Consider the following 17061-nt stretch of genomic DNA (forward strand, 5'->3'; position numbering starts at 1 on the left):
GTTAAGCCGCTGCCTTTGGCTCAGGTCATGATCTCAGGGTCCTGGGATCGAGTCCCGCATCGGGCTCTCTGCTCGGCAGGGAGCCTGCTTCCCTCTCTCTCTCTCTCTCTCTCTGCCTGCCTCTCCATCTACTTACGATTTCTCTCTGTCAAATAAATAAATAAAATCTTAAAAAAAAAAAAAATGAGGGCTTTAGGGCGCCTGGGTGGCTCAGTTGGTTAAGCAACTGCTTTCGGCTTATAGGTCATGATCCTGGAGTTCCGGGATCGAGTCCCACATCAGGCTCCCTGCTCAACAGGGAGTCTGCTTCTCCCTCTGACCTCTCCCTTCTCATGCTCTCTCTCTCAAATAAATAAATAAAATCTTAAAAAAAAAAATGAGGGCTTTAAAAGGGTTAACAGATAGAAAACTAAGTACTAAGATTTTGACCACAATCTCACTGCCTCAGCTTATTTTATTTTATTTGTCAGAGAGAGAGAGGAGCAAGAGGGAGCATAGGCAGACAGAGTGGCAGGCAGAGGCAGAGGGAGAAGCAGGATCCCTGCCAAGCAAGGAGCCCGATATGGGACTCGATCCCAGGACGCTGGAATCATGACCTGAGCTGAAGGCAGCTGCCCAACCAACTCAGACACCCAGGCGTCCCAGTTTATTCTTTTTTAGAGGTGCTCGGTATGGCCATAATTATTTTTGCAGTGATTTAAAATCCGATTTTGCGGGGCGCCTGGGTGGCTCAGCGGGTTAAAGCCTCTGCCTTCGGCTCCGGTCATGATCCCAGGGTTCTGGGATCGAGCCCCGCATCGGGCTCTCTGCTCAGCGGGAGCCTGCTTCCTCCTCTCTCGCTCTCTCTCTCTCTGCCTACTTGTGATCTCTGTCTGTCAAATAAATAAATAAAAAACCTTTAAAAAAAAAAAAAATCCGATTTTGCTAAAACCAAGATTCCAAATTATTGTGTTATGTTACAGACTATGGTAGAGACAAAAATTAAAAGATTCTACAATTAGGAGAGCTTGGGTGGTTCAGTTGGTTAAACATCTACCTTCAGCTCAGGTCATGATCCCAGGGTCCTGGGAACAGAGTTCCATATCAGGCTCCCTGCCCGTCAGGGAACCTGCTTCTCCTCTCCCACCTTCCCACTCCCCCACCCCCTTCTTGTGCGCGCTCTCTCTAATAAATAAAATTTTAAAAATAGATGAACAAACAAACAAACAAAAGATTCTACTAAGTTCCTTGACCTCACTGTAAAGGTAGTTGAACAATTTACCTAACCCAGTATGACTTCAAACAAACAAACAAACAAACAAACAAAGAAAAAGCTTCAGCTGAAATTAGAAAACTAGAAAATCCCCAAATTTAAGTTTAGGATCCCATTTATTCAGTTTATTCACTCAACAGGATCTTACAGTTCCCTGTCTATGGATAGTACTATTATCAGGCCTTGAGATACAGAGAAAAGTCAGTCACACATGGTCCATTGTATCTTACTAAATGTTTACACAAAGCTTTTGAGTGACACATGGTAAGAAACTGTTTCCTATAAAAAAAGGATTAATGTACAAAAATGGGAACATACCCTGGTAACTTCCAAAGTGGAAAAATAATACTGAGCTTATTGTGAAGTTCCTGAAATTCATCGAAAGTCCGGAACACAAATGATGGCTCTAACTGTCCTTCCCTCAAAATTCGGACTACATAAATCTGAAAAGAAACCACACCCCAAACAGATTAAGACAAACAAAACAAAACAAAAAACCTTTCTGGAAAGAAAATTTACAGCTTGGTCAAGTGCTTTTAACTTAGCGATATATATGTCACTGAGAGGAAAGAGCATACATGAAAGTCATTGTATTTATAGACATCTAACTAAATCTAAGAGTGATATTAACCACTATAAGATATATAAACAAGAACTGGAAAGTAAAAATCATTTATTTTCAGGATTATATATAATAAATGTACTTCCTGAAATTTATAAATTTAGGACATTTCCAATGAACACATTAATAAGCTCCTTTAAGAGCATAAATAAGAAAGGCAAAATTTATAGTGACAGGAGGATGAGAAAAGACTTGTTTAACTGGATATTTATAAAGTATTTATAAAGTCAGAGTACTTTACAGAATAAAATACTCGTGTAGAAAAAACTATTTCTACGGAAGACCAGAAATAAATTCAGGGATATATAGAAATTTAGTACATTTAAAATATGCTAAAATTATAATATCTATAACATAACATAATATACTGTTATAAATCATTGGGGCAAAAAATGGAATATTCAATGAAATGGTGTTAGGATAAAATACTAAACTTACAAAAATTTACTAACAATAAAATAGGTGAAAATTAAAATAATAAAGTGGCTTTCTAAAATATCAGTTTGTCAAGGATTTAAAGACTGCTGCAGGGTGCCTGGGTGGCTCAGTTGGTTAAGCGACTGTTTTCAGGTCATGAACCGCGAGTCCCAGGATTGAGTACCGAATCCAGCTCCCTGCTCAGTGGGGAGTCTGCTTCTCCCTCTGACCCTCCCCTTCTGATGCGCGCTCTCTCTCATTCTCTCTTTCAAATAAATAAATACAATGTTTTTTTAAAAAAAATAGACTGCTGTAAAGTATTTTCCAATTAAATTATGAGCACAATGATGATAATGCTATTCATGGGGTGGTGGTAAGCATATTGAAGATCTTACTTTTGTTCAAACTTGAATTTTATATGTGTGTGTGTTTAATGATATTTCATCCCTAAAAAGTGGAATGAGAACTGAAGATTTTATGTGTTTTTACATAGGTGGATTTTGTTACAGTGAGCAAGCTTTACCTTAAAATTAAGAACAAATTGAAGAAAGGAGAAAAAGCAAAATACCACCTTTTAAGTCTTGTCTCTGCAATAAAGAATACTGTTTGTCCCCCATAGTTTGGGAGCAAATTTACCAATAAATAAATAAATACCAAAAAACAATTAGGGATTCCTCAAATATTTGTTTATTTTTGGACCATCCATGGAGGAAAGAAGTATGAAAAGAAAAACATGTATGCATGCATGAGTCTCTACAAATACCAAAACATACTTACATAATGTTTATCTGGGTTGTATTTCTTATGATAAGTGAAAACGGAGACTTCCTTGATTCGACCATCTTGTCTAAATGAGTACGTTTTGGGCGAAAATGAAAGGATGGGCTCATCATTGGAAGGAAGACCAGAAAAACGCAACTGAGCAAGATTGTGAATGAAGAAGTTAAACTTTGTGGCAATGCTTCCCAAACTTGATTCAATAAGCCTACAAAAAATCAGAAAATATGTTAATAGTAAATATTCATGAGAAAACATGTTCAGTTCTTTGAGCATAATAAAGGATAAAGACATTTTCATACCTTTTAAAAAAAAGTTAAGATTTTAAAACTCTACACCCAATGTGGGGCTCGAATTTACAACCCTGAGATCAAGAATCTCACATTCCATCAACTGAGCCAGCCAGGAGCCCATTAAATTCTTTTTTGTTTAATCTATCTACCTGTCTATCAACCAAGATATGTAAATCTCTTTTAAAATAAGCTCTAGGCCCTTGGGCCACCTGGGTGGCTCAGTTGGTAAAGTACCGACTATTGATTTCTGTTCAGGTCTATTGATTTCTGTTCAGGTCGTGATCTCAGGGTTTTAAGACTGAGCCCTATCTCCGGCTGCAGGGAGCCTCCTTAAACTTCTCTCTCTCCGCCTCTACCTCTGTCCCTCCCCTACCCCATGTAAGTGAACTCTAGGCCAAACATGGAGCTTGAACTCACGATCCTAAGATCAAGAGTCACATGCTCTACTGACTGAGCCAGTCGGGCGCCCCCTTTCCATTCCTTTTAAAACATTAAACATATTCTCACTTTGCCAGGATTTTCCCTTGTTCTTTAGGCCAAAAACCTATTAAAAGATAGTCCATCCCAACAAAATATTTTAGCACAAGAAAATCTCTATTCCATCCCCTCCCACTGTCTCCCAAGAAATGATGCTGTATTTCTTGAGCTCTGTGGGATCTAACATTAACTTAAAAACTATTAGGGATAGAAGATGATTGGTATAATGCCAAAAAAGATGATCATTATTTAATTCCCTTTTAATAAATAGGGAAGTTGAAAACAGGTATAGAAGGAAGCACTGAAAGTAATCCAGGGGTGCCTAGGTGGCTCAGTCGTTAAGCATCTGCCTCTGGCTCAGGTCATGATCCCAGGGTCCTGAGATCGAGCCCCACGTTGGGCTCCCTGCTCAGCGGGAAGCCTGCTTCTCTCTCTCCCACTCCCCTTGCTTGTGTTCCCTCTCTCGCTGTATCTCTCTCTGTCAAATAAGTAAAATCTTGGGAAAAAAAAAGTTATCCAAATTTAATAAAATCTTTTCTATCAAATAGTAGTAGAATCTGGTATCAGACTTCTTCAAATAATCATTAATTTCCCTCAGTTGGAAAAAGAAGTTTTGACAGAATTGGGAGTTTCATAGTAACAAATTTGGAAAGCAGGCTTGGATAAAACAAATACTGTCTCAGAAGCAGAATAAAGAAATCCAGAAAGAGGAAAGAGATTCAAAAAAGAAAAGTCTAGAACTTCACACAAAGGTTCTTGCTTTGCTATGGACTGAATATTTGTATCCTCCAAAATTCCTATGTTGAGCCCCAACCCCACAGGGCCTTTATGGAGTCAGTAATCAATATTAGATGCAGTCTTAAGGATAAAAATGATCCAAAAGAATTAGTGTTTTTAAGAGACAAGAAAGCTTATGCTTTCTTGCTCTTTATCTCCTCCTTTCCTGTGAGGAAACAAGAAGGCACCAGAAAGTGAATAAGTTCACCAGAAAGTGAATAAGCTGGCACCTTGATTCTAGGACTTCCCAGCCTCCAGAAGTAAGAGAAATTAAGTGTCTATTGTTTAAGCCATGTCATCTATGATTATTTTGTTATGGCAGCTCAAGCAGACCAATACCTGCCTGCTTTATAGTTTTGCCTAGAGAAGCCAAGTGAATCTCTTTTGAAAAACAAAACAAAACCCATCAATACCTAAATTATCAGGATTAGTTTGGAAGGCTATACAAAAGTCAGCTTCCTTCAATTCAATTCAGCCCAGACTCTTGAGACTAGAGAAGTCCAGTCCAGTTTTCTATCTCTTTTCCACTGAGAGGAAGAAGGCAAGAGAAAAGAGAAAAAAGAACATGAGCTCTTAGGTCCCTCCCTTCTGTGGCATAATAATGAGGTGGTATCCCTAGATAGTGACCAACCTGGTCACCAGACTTTTAGAACATACTTGCCAGGAAGATCTGCTTTTAAAGCAAAAATGACAAGTTCAAATGCCAGTAATTAATATATGTATTTTAAGTACTACATCTTATAGTAACTATTTATTATAGCAGTGTCCCAGAGTTTGCAGTTTTAATTATTTATGGTATCCATGAAAATGGTTATGGCAAAATCCTGAAAAACAGATTAGTACAGGTATTATTTTAGGGGAAAAAACCAACACACACACACACACACACACACACACATCCTTGTACTTGGCACTATAGAAAATATGCTTTGCAGAAATAGGTCATAAATAGGATGTTTATAATTCAAGTCATATACTAAATAAAACCTGAGTCATTTTGAAAAATAAATTTTTTAGTGTTATTGTAAATCCTTTATATTGATTCAGTAAATAAACTTCTGACATAAAATATACTTTGGATAAACCTACTCTTTGCTAATACTGTGAATCACAATTATTTCCTAAAAATCAGATTCTGATATATAGCATTTGTTTAAACTAAGGAAAACAAATCAAAGCTCTGTGCCTTCTCTAACATATTTAAATATGCCTTACCTAGTAAAGAAAATTGTAGCTTCTGCATCGGTAGTTTGTGGCTGAAGTGCATCTCTAACATATTTCAAGTCTTGAATACTTGTAAGTTCTGGTAACCCTGAAGGAATCATCTACAGAAAGGGAAAAAGAGTTTGTGAGTTACTTTTTAAAAGTCTGTTCCCCACCCATCCCTTAAAAGCTGGCCAAGTAATTAGAACTAAAGCAAACCAAATAATCACAGTTTTGAGGAATTTATATTAGTCTTATAGGCACCTAAGTGATTCAGTTATAAATGGGAAAAACTGAGATCATATAATTGTTGGAAGTCACAAAGCCAGTTTAAAAACCTGTGAAATTCAGACCTTTTAGTCTAGTCCTCTTCTTTTTTTAAAAATCAGGTTCAGTCTCAATAATCATAGCAGAGGTTTGACTTAATACACACCCAGAAAAGTACAGAAATCTGAACACCAAAATTAAGAAACAAAATATGTTCCAGCATCCGAGATGGCTCTCAGGGTCCCTTTTAGTCAGTTACTTTTACTCCACACCTCCAAGGTAGATGTGACTTACATTTTATATTTTATATAAATGATGTCTGGCAATTTTTGAATATTTGGTAACACTATTTCTGACATTTGAAACTATGGTAAATTTTATTCCAAAATATCCTTCTTTAGCTATTGAAACAGAGCATTAATGTAAATTAATTAAGGGCTTGTAAAAGAACACAGTTACCAGTGAAAGAAGGTTAAGAAAGAGGTTTGTCTGCTTTCTTATTAAGTTGTAGGCTTGACAGCAGAGGTCCACAAACAACTGGAAACGAATGGTAGGCTTTTCACCCCCATTAATGACATATGCCATATCAGAGGTAAGCACAAAAGGAGCCCGATCCCTATTTAAAAAGAAAGTACACAACACAATATTTACAGAATATATTCAAATAGTGCTTTTGTTACCACATGGTTATTGAACTAAGCTACCTGAGCCAGAGCAATTTCCAACTGGGAAATTAAGAATCAGGCAGGTTTGAATCTGCATTAAAACTTATAAATTTGCATTTTTCAGAAAAACCATCATATAATCAATCTCATTATTTAGATAGAACACATATATGAATTTTTTCCAAGATGGTATTTGTAAAATCACACACTCAAATAGAGAACAGTACAGAGAGAAAAGTTCGGCACTCATTGCCATCATACAAATGGGAACATTCCTAATAGGTACCACTAAGTAGTTAAATATATCTTAATTCATTCCAACAAATGTTACTAAACACGCACACACACAGGGAGAGAGACAGACTCATTCTTATCTACTACAAGGTCAAGTCATTTGTTAGGGTCTTTTTTTAACACCTAGTCATACTCAATGAGAGCTATAAGACAGTACCAAGAAAAGAGGCAAGTTTGGGGACATTAATTTGTGGAAAAATCCCTTTCTTTTAAAATAAGCTGTGTCCAGGGGGACCTGGGTGGCTCAGTCAGTTAAAGAGTCTGCCCTTGGCTTCGGTCATGATCCCAGGGTCCTGGGATTGAGCCCTACATCGGGCCCCCTGCTTCGCATGGAATCTGCTTCTCTCTCTCCCTGCTGCTCCCCAGCTCTACCCTGTTTGTGGTCTCTGTCAAATAAATAAATAAAATCTGTAAAATAAAATAAGTTGTGTTTACTAATTAAAATCAATGTTTCGCTAAATGTGTCAAAAGAAAGGTTCCTCAAAATATACACGTATATCAATCTTAAGTAAAATTCTGATTCTATCAAAATGAAAACATCTTGATTACTTGAAATGACAGAACTTGAAGTCATTTTAGCATTACTTGAAATGACAGAACAAAGTCAACGGCCTCTTTAATTAACCTAAGAAAGCAAACCAACAGTTTCACTTTTCTTGGGAAGAGGAAAGTGGACAGAAAAGGAATACTTAGATTGTAAAGTGGTTGACATTAAAACCATCAAAAACTTAACCACTGTGTGGTAAGAAAAGTTGAATTCTTTTTCTTTCAAGTAAAATTATTGAAACTCTTCCAGATATATATACACATGTGGACAGATACAGATTATTTTATTAATACCTTTTGAAAAGTGATCCACAATGTGTTAATTCTGCTTCAGAATTACCTGGAGTACTTATTTTTCTTGTTTTTGTTTTTTAAAGGTAGGCTCCACCCAAATGGGGCTTGAACTCACAACCCTGAGACTAAGAGTTGCAAGCCCTACTGATTGAGCCAGCCAGTCACCCCTCAGGGTACTTGATTTAAAAAAAAAAAAAAAAAAAAAAGGGCCCCTCTTTTCTTCAGCAGCAGCAACAATGTGAGTACCTTTTGAAGCTACCAAACATCTGCGCATGGCCCAAAAACTTGCCAAAGTCAATGTGAAACATGTGTCCTGTGCTTCGAAGCATTATATTATCATTGTGTCGATCACAGATGCCTAGGACATAGGTGGCTACACAGCATCCAGCACAAGAATAGATAAAATTTTCTGAAGCCTATAATAAAGAACGAGAATTATTTTAGAAAAAAATTATTTTTAAAGGAGGCAGGTTATAAAGATTAAAGTAATTCATCACCCTTTGAAAACACTATCGTGACTCACTTTTTCAACACCTTATAAACTAGGTTATGATAACAAAATTCAGCCTTGTCATATTTCAAAAACAAAAACACCCTTCTAAAGGTGGTTACTGCCCTATCTCTCCCACCTATTATCCTTTAACAGGCAGAGAAACTGCCAGTCCCTACTTGGGCTACATGCTGCCTTTAAACATCTTTTAAGAATCATCTTTGTGCAACTCTGTTCCTCACAGGCTCTACTGTTTAGTACAAGTGGTGGTAACACTGTGACAAAGATTAATCTGAATAAAAGAATATTTTCCCTTTTTTTGGTTTATAGGAAGGGCATGTATGAAGAAAGCTTGTATCTTTAAACATACAATAGTATAATTAATATGTTTTGTTGACTCCTTATGTCATCTGCAAGTTTTTTGAAGCTGGAGATCTCTCACTTCAGTCTTACCCGCCCTGGGGATTAAATTATTAACATAGTATCATGCAGAAGGATGCAGCAAGATGTATACAATGAGTACTTTTATCTAAAGCATGTGCATTTAGTTTATCCTCCGGGAACTAAATTTCTGAATAGCACAGTCATATGGCTCTACATGTCCATGTGGTTATTTCATAACTCCCCAGAAATCATAACTGATGATGGTAAAGAGCCAAGCTTTACACAGCACTTATCACAAACCAGTCACTACACTACTCTTCCTACACACCTACAAACCTACACACATGCACACTATATGACGTAGGTATGATTATGATTGTCATTTCCCTCATTGTGATGAGGGAAACTGAAACATAGAAGTTCTTTGCCCAAGATCACATAATTTTTAAGTGGCAGACCCAAGGTTCACCCCAAGCAGTGTGACTCTTCTATGTAAAGTACATTAAGAGTCAAATGCATAAAAGGCACTCAGTGTATGCTACTTGACAATTATTTTGTGTCAAACCACTTCCCCAGAACCACAAAAGAGCCAACATTACTATAAAGTATCAGCTTCTGTTGTACTGCTTTCCCCACACCATAAGAAAAGGAAGTGATTTTAAACAAAGAGCTAAATTCCTCTACCTTCTTAGGTCAACAAATAGAATTGGTATTTATCTGTAAATGTGATATGTTAATGACCTGATGACATAAAGGAGGCAGGCAAATGACATTAAAACTGAGATCTCCTTACATTGCCATTGAAAGTGTTCTTGAGGGTGCCTGGGTGGCTCAGTGGGTTAGTAATCCTCTGCCTTTGACTCAGGTCATGATTTCAGGGTCCTGGGATCGAGTCCCACATCAGGCTCTCTGCTCAGCAGGGAGCCTGCTTCCTCCTCTCTATCTCTCTGCCTACTTGTGACTGTCTGTCAAATAATTAAAAAAGAAAGTGTTCTTGAGTCTTTCTTAGGCAGTTTAGGATCACTAGAGGCCTTATGTCCTAAGAGATTTCCCTTTCCCTTTTCCCCCCATTTCTATTTTTTCTGAAGTAAACTCTACTTCCCCAGCCCTCACCGACACGGGGCTTGAACTCACAACACTAAGGTCATGGGGCACCTGTCTGGTTCAGCCGGTTAAGTGTCCAACTCTTGGGTTTAGCTTAGGTCATGATCTCATGGGTGGTGGGACTGAGCCCTGCATTCAGCTCCATGAAGCGGGGAGTCTGCTTAAAGATTCTCTCTCCTTCTCCCTCTGCCCCTCCTGCCACTGATGTGATCACACGCACTCTGTCTATAAAAAAAATAAGTCATATACTACCGAATGAGCAACTCAGCTGCTCTGAGAGTTCTTCTTATTATAGAATTCAAAAGTACGCTAAAGCAAAAAATTGGCACCTCTAATATTAACAGCTATCAACTACAGAATTTACTCTGTGTAGGGCTTTCTTTATAAACTCATCTAACTCTCACAATAGCCTTGTAATATTATTTTTTACAGCCATAATATGTACTATATTACCAAAAAAAAGTACTACAATACTGTAACGTATACTACTTCATATCCCAGGTTACTGAAGAACAGAAGAGATTAATAAGAACAGAAGAGATTAATAATTTGCCCAAGGCTCAATACCTGATGACCTGGAACATAGTTCAAGCTCAGAAAGTCTGGCCTATATTTTTCCTCTCAACTCCACACTTACACACATGGAGCCACTCTACTCATTTTCATAACTTGTCCCAAGATCTTCGTGAAATGTGAACATTCTGGGTCATAAAAAGACCTGTTCTGCTGGCCTCTAAATGCATGCTTGGAATATTCTGGGGGTAATTTAGCATTGGTTTCACTCGGATTCTTACCATTAGATAAACTGTTCATATAGAAACATATGTGTATATAACTTTTTTTTTTTTTTTAAACTTAGAGAAAGACACTGCTTTCACAACTTAGACTACATGGCTAGTCACCAGAGCTGGAAAATGAAAAGCACTTATAACCTATGTAATACACTTATGATAAAGTTATCTGGAATAAAGAGACTTGCCAATCACCTTTTCATATTCCTCTTCAGAAGGATTGTATTTCCTCAACCACTCTGCAAGTGGTTTATCTTTAAAGGATCCAGTCACACCATATTCCACTTGGATTTTCCTGAGGGTATCTGAAGCAGGAACTAGCTCCACCATACCTTTAACAACAAAACATTAAGCTATGCAAAAATACCTCCCCAAAAGCCTTTAAAAAATTTATAGCTTTCAATCTTTGACATGAGGTATCAGGAATTGTTTCTAAAAAATCAAGTCTGGCAGCCCATGCAAAAAAAAATCTGAGCAATCAAAATAATCTCTTATTTTCAGAAGTATCCAAAATATAACAGTTGAATTTGAATTTAAGGCTCCATAATCTGTACTATACAGGGTGTGCTATACCCTCCACCAAGAATAATAATTTTAATTACTAACTAGATAATATTGACCTAGTTAATAAAGTTACTTAGTTAATAAACTTTCTCTGATCACGTATTTGGGCAATGATGGAGTGTTTCAGAGTATAATAAGCCCTTTCAAAGGTAAGAATAGATTAAGATTGTCCTTATGAGCCTGGGTGGCTCAGTGGGTTAAAGCCTCTGCCTTTGGCTAAAGTATTAATCTCAGGGTCCTGGGATCAAGCCCTGCTATTGGGCTCTCTGCTCGGTAGGGAGCCCACTTCCCCCTCTCTCTGCCTGTCTCTATGCCTACTTGGGATTTCTGTCAAATAAATAATATCTTTAAAAAAATCCAGATAGAGAATTGTCATTTTGCGCTTAAAAGAAAGACTGGGGCACCTGGGTGGCTTAGTCAGTTAAGTGTCTGCTTTTGGCTCAGGTCATGATCTTGGGGTCCTAAAATTGAACTCAGCAGGGAGCCTGCTTCTCCCTCTCCCTCTGCCCCTTGGCCCCCTATCTCCTCCCCACGACACTGGTGCTCTCTTTCAAATAAATAAATTCTATTACCTGCTACATTTACTATATGCATGTATTATTCTTATAATTAAAAAATTAGTTTTATTGGGGTGCCTGGGTGGCTCAGTCAGTTAAGCAGCTGCCTTCGGCTCAGGTCATGATCCCAGGGTCCTGGGATCAAACCCTGAATCGGGCTTCCTGCTCAGCGGAGAGCCTACTTCTCCCTTTCCCACTACCTGCCTCTCTGCCTACTTGTGCTCTCTATCTCCCTGTCAAAAAAATAAATTAAGTAAAATCTTTAAATAAAAACAAAACAGTTTTATGTATTTTCAAAATCAAGGAGATGCACTGGTATCAAAAGATATGGACACAGAGATCTGCTTCAGACAAAGGACTGGAAAAAACCAAGTTGGCCAAGGTCTTCAGACGATCCCAAAAGAAGTGTATCATCTAGTTAATAGTTCACACTGAGATACTTTTTCAATGAGTACCTGCACCTTGATTCTATGACTATATTTAATCAAATTTTAATATACATATAAATTTCTAATTTCATAATCATATATACATACATATAAATCACTACGTGCTAAAACAGTGGACCAAAGTTCATAAAATATACAATGTACTACTCGCTATGTAAGATATGGTCCCTACCCTGAGAGAACTTAAAATCAAGCAATTGGGGGGTGTGTGTGTGTGTGGGGAAGATATACAGTAAATGTCTCATGAATATTTAAAGACAACTGTTGAGTCTGAAAAAGTGAGGGATTACTAGAAGCACTGAAATACTAGTAAAAAGTTCACAGAGGATATGGATGCGATTTCATTTGGAAAATAAAGGTACTTGTGAGATAATACAAATGAAAAGCTTAGACCAGGGTAAGACACAAAGTAAGTACTCAATAATCAGTTAGAAACAACATAAAAGGGGCGCCTGGGTGGCTCAGTGGTTTGGGCTGCTGCCTTTGGCTCGGGTCATGATCTCAGGGTCCTGGGATCGAGCCCCGCATCGGGCTCCCTGCTCCGCAGGAAGCCTGCTTCCCTCTCTCTCTCTCTGCCTGCCTCTCTGCCTACTTGTGATCTCCGTCTTTCAAATTCTTTCAAATAAATAAATAAAATCTTTAAAAAAAAAAAAAAAAAAAAAAAAGAAACAACATAAAAAACAAGAGGAATCTGATTGCCTCTCAAGTTACATGGAATTCCATAAGAAGAAAGAGAAACTGCAACTATATGAAGTAAGTGTGGTGACAGAAAGGCAACTTAATGAAATGGTAGGCTCTCATTGAGGAATCTTAGTAAAATAACTTCCATTTACAACTTATGAAAAACAAGAATATTTTTAAGCAGCAAGAATTCTTAATGTTTTATTTATTTTAGAAAGCAAGAGCAAGAGATTGCATGCAAGTGAGTGGGGAGAGGGGCAGAGAGAGAGAGAATGTTCAAGCAGACTTCCTGCTGAGTGCAGAGCCCGATGTGGGGCTCCATCCCACAACTTGAGATCATGACCTGAGCTGAAACTAAGAGTCAAAGGCCCAACCGACTGAGCCATCCAGGTACCCCCAACCAGCAAGAATTCTTAAATTGACCTGCTTTTCTTTTTGACAAGATAAAGTTTGTAGGGATGCCTGGGTGGCTCAGTCGTTAAGCATCTGCCTTTGATTCAGGTCACGATCCCAGGGTCCTGGGATTGAGGACCGCATCAGGCTCTCTGCGGAGCCCTCGCCCACTTCCTCTTCTGTGTTCCCTCTCTCACTATGTCTCTCTCTGTCAAATAAATAAATAAAGCTTGTACATTCTAAACTGAGAAAGTAAAGTGATCAGGCTCTCATACTGTCCTAATGGATAAAATGGAGAACAGTTGATAACACAATGAAGTATCCAAATAAAATACAGTACCTAAAGATATTTTTTAAAAGATTTTATTTATTTGACAGAGAGAGAAACTAAGCACAAGAAGAGGAAGCATCGGAAAGATGGAGAAGCAGGCTCCCCAGTGAGCAGGGAGCCTGATGTGGGACTCAATCCCAGGGGTCTGGGATCATGACCTGAGCTAAAGGCAGGTGCTTAACCAATGAGCCACATAGGTACCCCACAGTACCTAAAGATTTAGCAATCACCTGACAGGAAATCTCATGTCTCTAGCGATACAACACATTGGTTGGTCCTTGGTCCTCTCTTAGTAAACACTTTTTTCAATGCCTTAGCAGAAGCTAAAGAATATAGATTCTTCAAATCAGTTCATGACAGAAATTAAGAGGTTCGACAACAGATAACAAAACTCGGATTTTAAAAAGAATCCAAGTGGCTGAAAAGTAATGGATCCAATAATAACAAGGAAGTTAATAGGTAAGGTCCTATACTTGGGTCTAAGATACAAAATGAACAAGTACAAAATGGCCAAGACATGATTAAGCAGGAGCTAGCTAGTATGATGGTTTTATTTGTGAGTAAGTTCTGCATGTGCAATACTTTGCCTATTTTGCATTCTACAAAACTCAGGTGCCATTCTCAGAGACTGGGTCACCTGAGCCTTTACAATGGGAATCATCAGAAAATAAGGTAATCTAAAGTCATATATGACAAATGGCTGAAGAATGTGGAACTCAGGATCTGAGGCCACAATATTCATCATCACAAAGACTTATTATATGACTGTCTATAAAGAGAACTGGAACTGATGGGTAGAAGACATTAGGAGTTAGTTCCCATTCATTAGACTGTAAGAAAAAACTCTACAGCCATCAGAGTTATCCAGGATAGGACAGACTACATTGAAATGCAGTAAATTTCCTTCAGTATAGGCATTTAAGCATAACGTGAATGGCAAATATCATAAGGATGACTAGATAATTATTCTGGTGACTTTCCAGTGTCTATGACTAGAATCTGAGAAGCATTTCTCATTTCCATCAACTATAAATGATCTTTCCCTCCTTTAAAACCCCAGAGCACTGCCTCTGTTAATTCTCTTAGAGATTTTCGGGATTCCTGGGTGACTCAGACAGTTAAGTTTCTGCCTTTGGCTCAGGTCATGAGATCCCAGGGTCCTGGGACAGAGTCCTGCATTGGACTCCTTGCTTCTCCCTCTGCCCGTGCTCTCTCTCTCTCTGATAAATAAATAAATAAAATCTTTAAAAAATTCTCTTAGAGCTTTTAGCTTATTAAAGCATTTTCAAATTACTTTGTAGGTCTTTAAACTGCTTCCCTCTAAATATAAACACTTCGTGTTATTAGCATTTTGTAGCTGGCAGATCAACACAAACATTTGTTGAATAAGAATAATGACAATGGCTACAATTACTGAGAACCTAATACATGTCACATGCTGGGTGTTCCACATTCATTACCTTTTAATTATTACAATATTTCTGGGTGTAATGCTTTTATTATTCACACTAAACATATGTGGTAAGGAAGAAAACTTATGCAATAAAATAGTAAGATGAAGCCTGTGCTAAAGTAGAAAAAAAATTTTGAAACCATTATTTTATTTTGCAGAAATTAAATCAAAATTGGTTTAACTTAAGACACCTTAATCTTAAGTTAAAAGCTAAAGACTATGAAGTCCTCATTTAGTCAATCAATGGGAACCTCTGGTTACTGCAAAATCAAAAAACCACTGCAAAAAAAAATTTATCAGGGCTACTCAAGGAGTTATTTAATTATAAACAAATAAATCAGTAAAGTAACACTGAATTAAAGTAAGAAACAACTGAGATCATAGTGTACCAGCATCAGGACTCCCACAGGACAAGTATACTCTAAGCTAAGTTCACAGAGAAGAAATAATAAGACACCAAGACAGAGCTGACAGACTTACCTCGATCTCTGCCAGTTGAGAGACATTTGAAAATTACCATCCTCAGATCTAATCCTTCTTTAAGCCAGATCTTGTCCATAATCTTTATCATCTGTAAAGCTAACATATCTTGCCGAAGATCTTCACCAACCTTGAAATCAAGGAGATAAAATGAAACGTGTACCTTTCCAAAAGACTTATTACGTTACATGCTGTAAAAGACGGGTGGAGGGGAAAATGGTGGAAAGAATGAAGAATGAGATAAAACAGAACTGCCTTTTATTTTTCTTTAGTATTCCAGAGGAAATTACTTAACCTCTTCACGTCTCAGTTTCTTCCAACTCTACACTTTTTAAAAGGTTAGATTTTGTGGTATGTGAATCATACTCAAATTTTTAAAAGGGCAAAATGGAGGATATTTGTCATGATCAAAATATTCCTTACCTTGACTGTATCATTGCCAACAGTCTCATTGTGACATTGTAGGATAGTTTTGCAAGATGTTATACAGAGGGAAACTGGGTAAAGGATACTTAGGATCTCTGTATAATTTCTTACAACAGACTGAATGTGTAATTATCTCAAACCAGAAGTTTACTTAAAAAAATGGAAAGAGTTAACCCTCCCAAAATGAATGAAATCTAACTGGAACCACATCAATTTATCATTTTCTTTTTTAAGTTGGATAACTTTAAAACATATAACAATGAATATATTTTTTGAGACACAATTAAGAAAATTATGAAAGGGGCGCCTAGGTGGCTCAGTGGGTTAAAGCCTCTGCCTTCGGCTCAGGTCATGATCTCAGGGTCCTGGGATGGAGCCCCGCATTGGGCTCTCTGCTCGGCAGGGAGCCTGCTTCCTCTGCGCTCTCTCTCTCTCTGCCCACCTCTCTGACTACTTGTAATCTCTATCAAATAAATAATATCTTAAAAAGAAACAAAAAAAGAAAATTATGAAAAAAAATTAGAGATTAGCCCTAACAAATATTAAAACTTAATATATAAAATTTCTGTACTCAGATGGTACTATTTTAGGAAAAGGCAAATATATTAGTAAAATATAGTCCAAAACCAGATTTAAGAGAACTTGCTCTCTCTCTCTCTCTACATATATATATATATACACACACATATATAGAATATACATACATATAAATATATACATTTATATTCATAAAGATAGCTTCTCTTGAACCATCATATATACACATTATATATATAAGCCTGCACTAACTGAACTCACTGAATTAACTACAACTCTCCATTCTTCCTTAACAATATACAAATTATGACCACAACACACAGAACTTTGGTAATAGATTACTCTTGTAGTATTCCACTCCTGCTGCTTCCCACAGGTAAGTTTTATGTTTCCAAAAACCAATGCCATTGCTCATGGTTTTGTAGTGTCACGCTGCACAACTCTAGGGGGTATCATTCACATCCTATCTGTGTGAAAGGCATTATCTGCTAAAGCTATGACCATAGGTAACAGCTGTAGCTGAGGGCTGCATTTATT

At 37.5% G+C, this 17061-nt stretch overlaps 1 protein-coding gene and 1 long non-coding RNA gene across 7 annotated transcripts in view; one reads left to right on the forward strand and one right to left on the reverse strand.

Moving 5' to 3' along the window:
- LOC309872724 overlaps positions 1-17061 on the forward strand; it is a 639146-nt gene that overhangs the window by 423586 nt on the left and 198499 nt on the right. Inside the window, exon 2 of the long non-coding RNA XR_014316087.1 lies at positions 4165-4199. This is a non-coding gene — a long non-coding RNA (uncharacterized lncRNA). The remainder of the gene's footprint in view (positions 1-4164; positions 4200-17061) is intronic.
- Positions 1-17061, reverse strand: part of PIK3C2A (phosphatidylinositol-4-phosphate 3-kinase catalytic subunit type 2 alpha) — a 168201-nt gene that overhangs the window by 6556 nt on the left and 144584 nt on the right. For all 6 annotated transcript variants that reach the window (XM_082747221.1, XM_082747220.1, XM_082747219.1 and 3 more), the window contains 7 exons: positions 15562-15691; positions 10849-10985; positions 8131-8300; positions 6545-6701; positions 5831-5940; positions 3069-3276; positions 1571-1695 (listed from right to left, as the gene is read on the reverse strand). In XM_082747221.1, the coding sequence (XP_082603347.1) occupies positions 1571-1695; positions 3069-3276; positions 5831-5940; positions 6545-6701; positions 8131-8300; positions 10849-10985; positions 15562-15691 (1037 nt within the window). The remainder of the gene's footprint in view (positions 1-1570; positions 1696-3068; positions 3277-5830; positions 5941-6544; positions 6702-8130; positions 8301-10848; positions 10986-15561; positions 15692-17061) is intronic.

Source organism: Mustela nivalis (assembly GCF_964662115.1).
Source record: "Mustela nivalis genome assembly, chromosome: 9".
NCBI lineage: Eukaryota > Metazoa > Chordata > Mammalia > Carnivora > Mustelidae > Mustela > Mustela nivalis.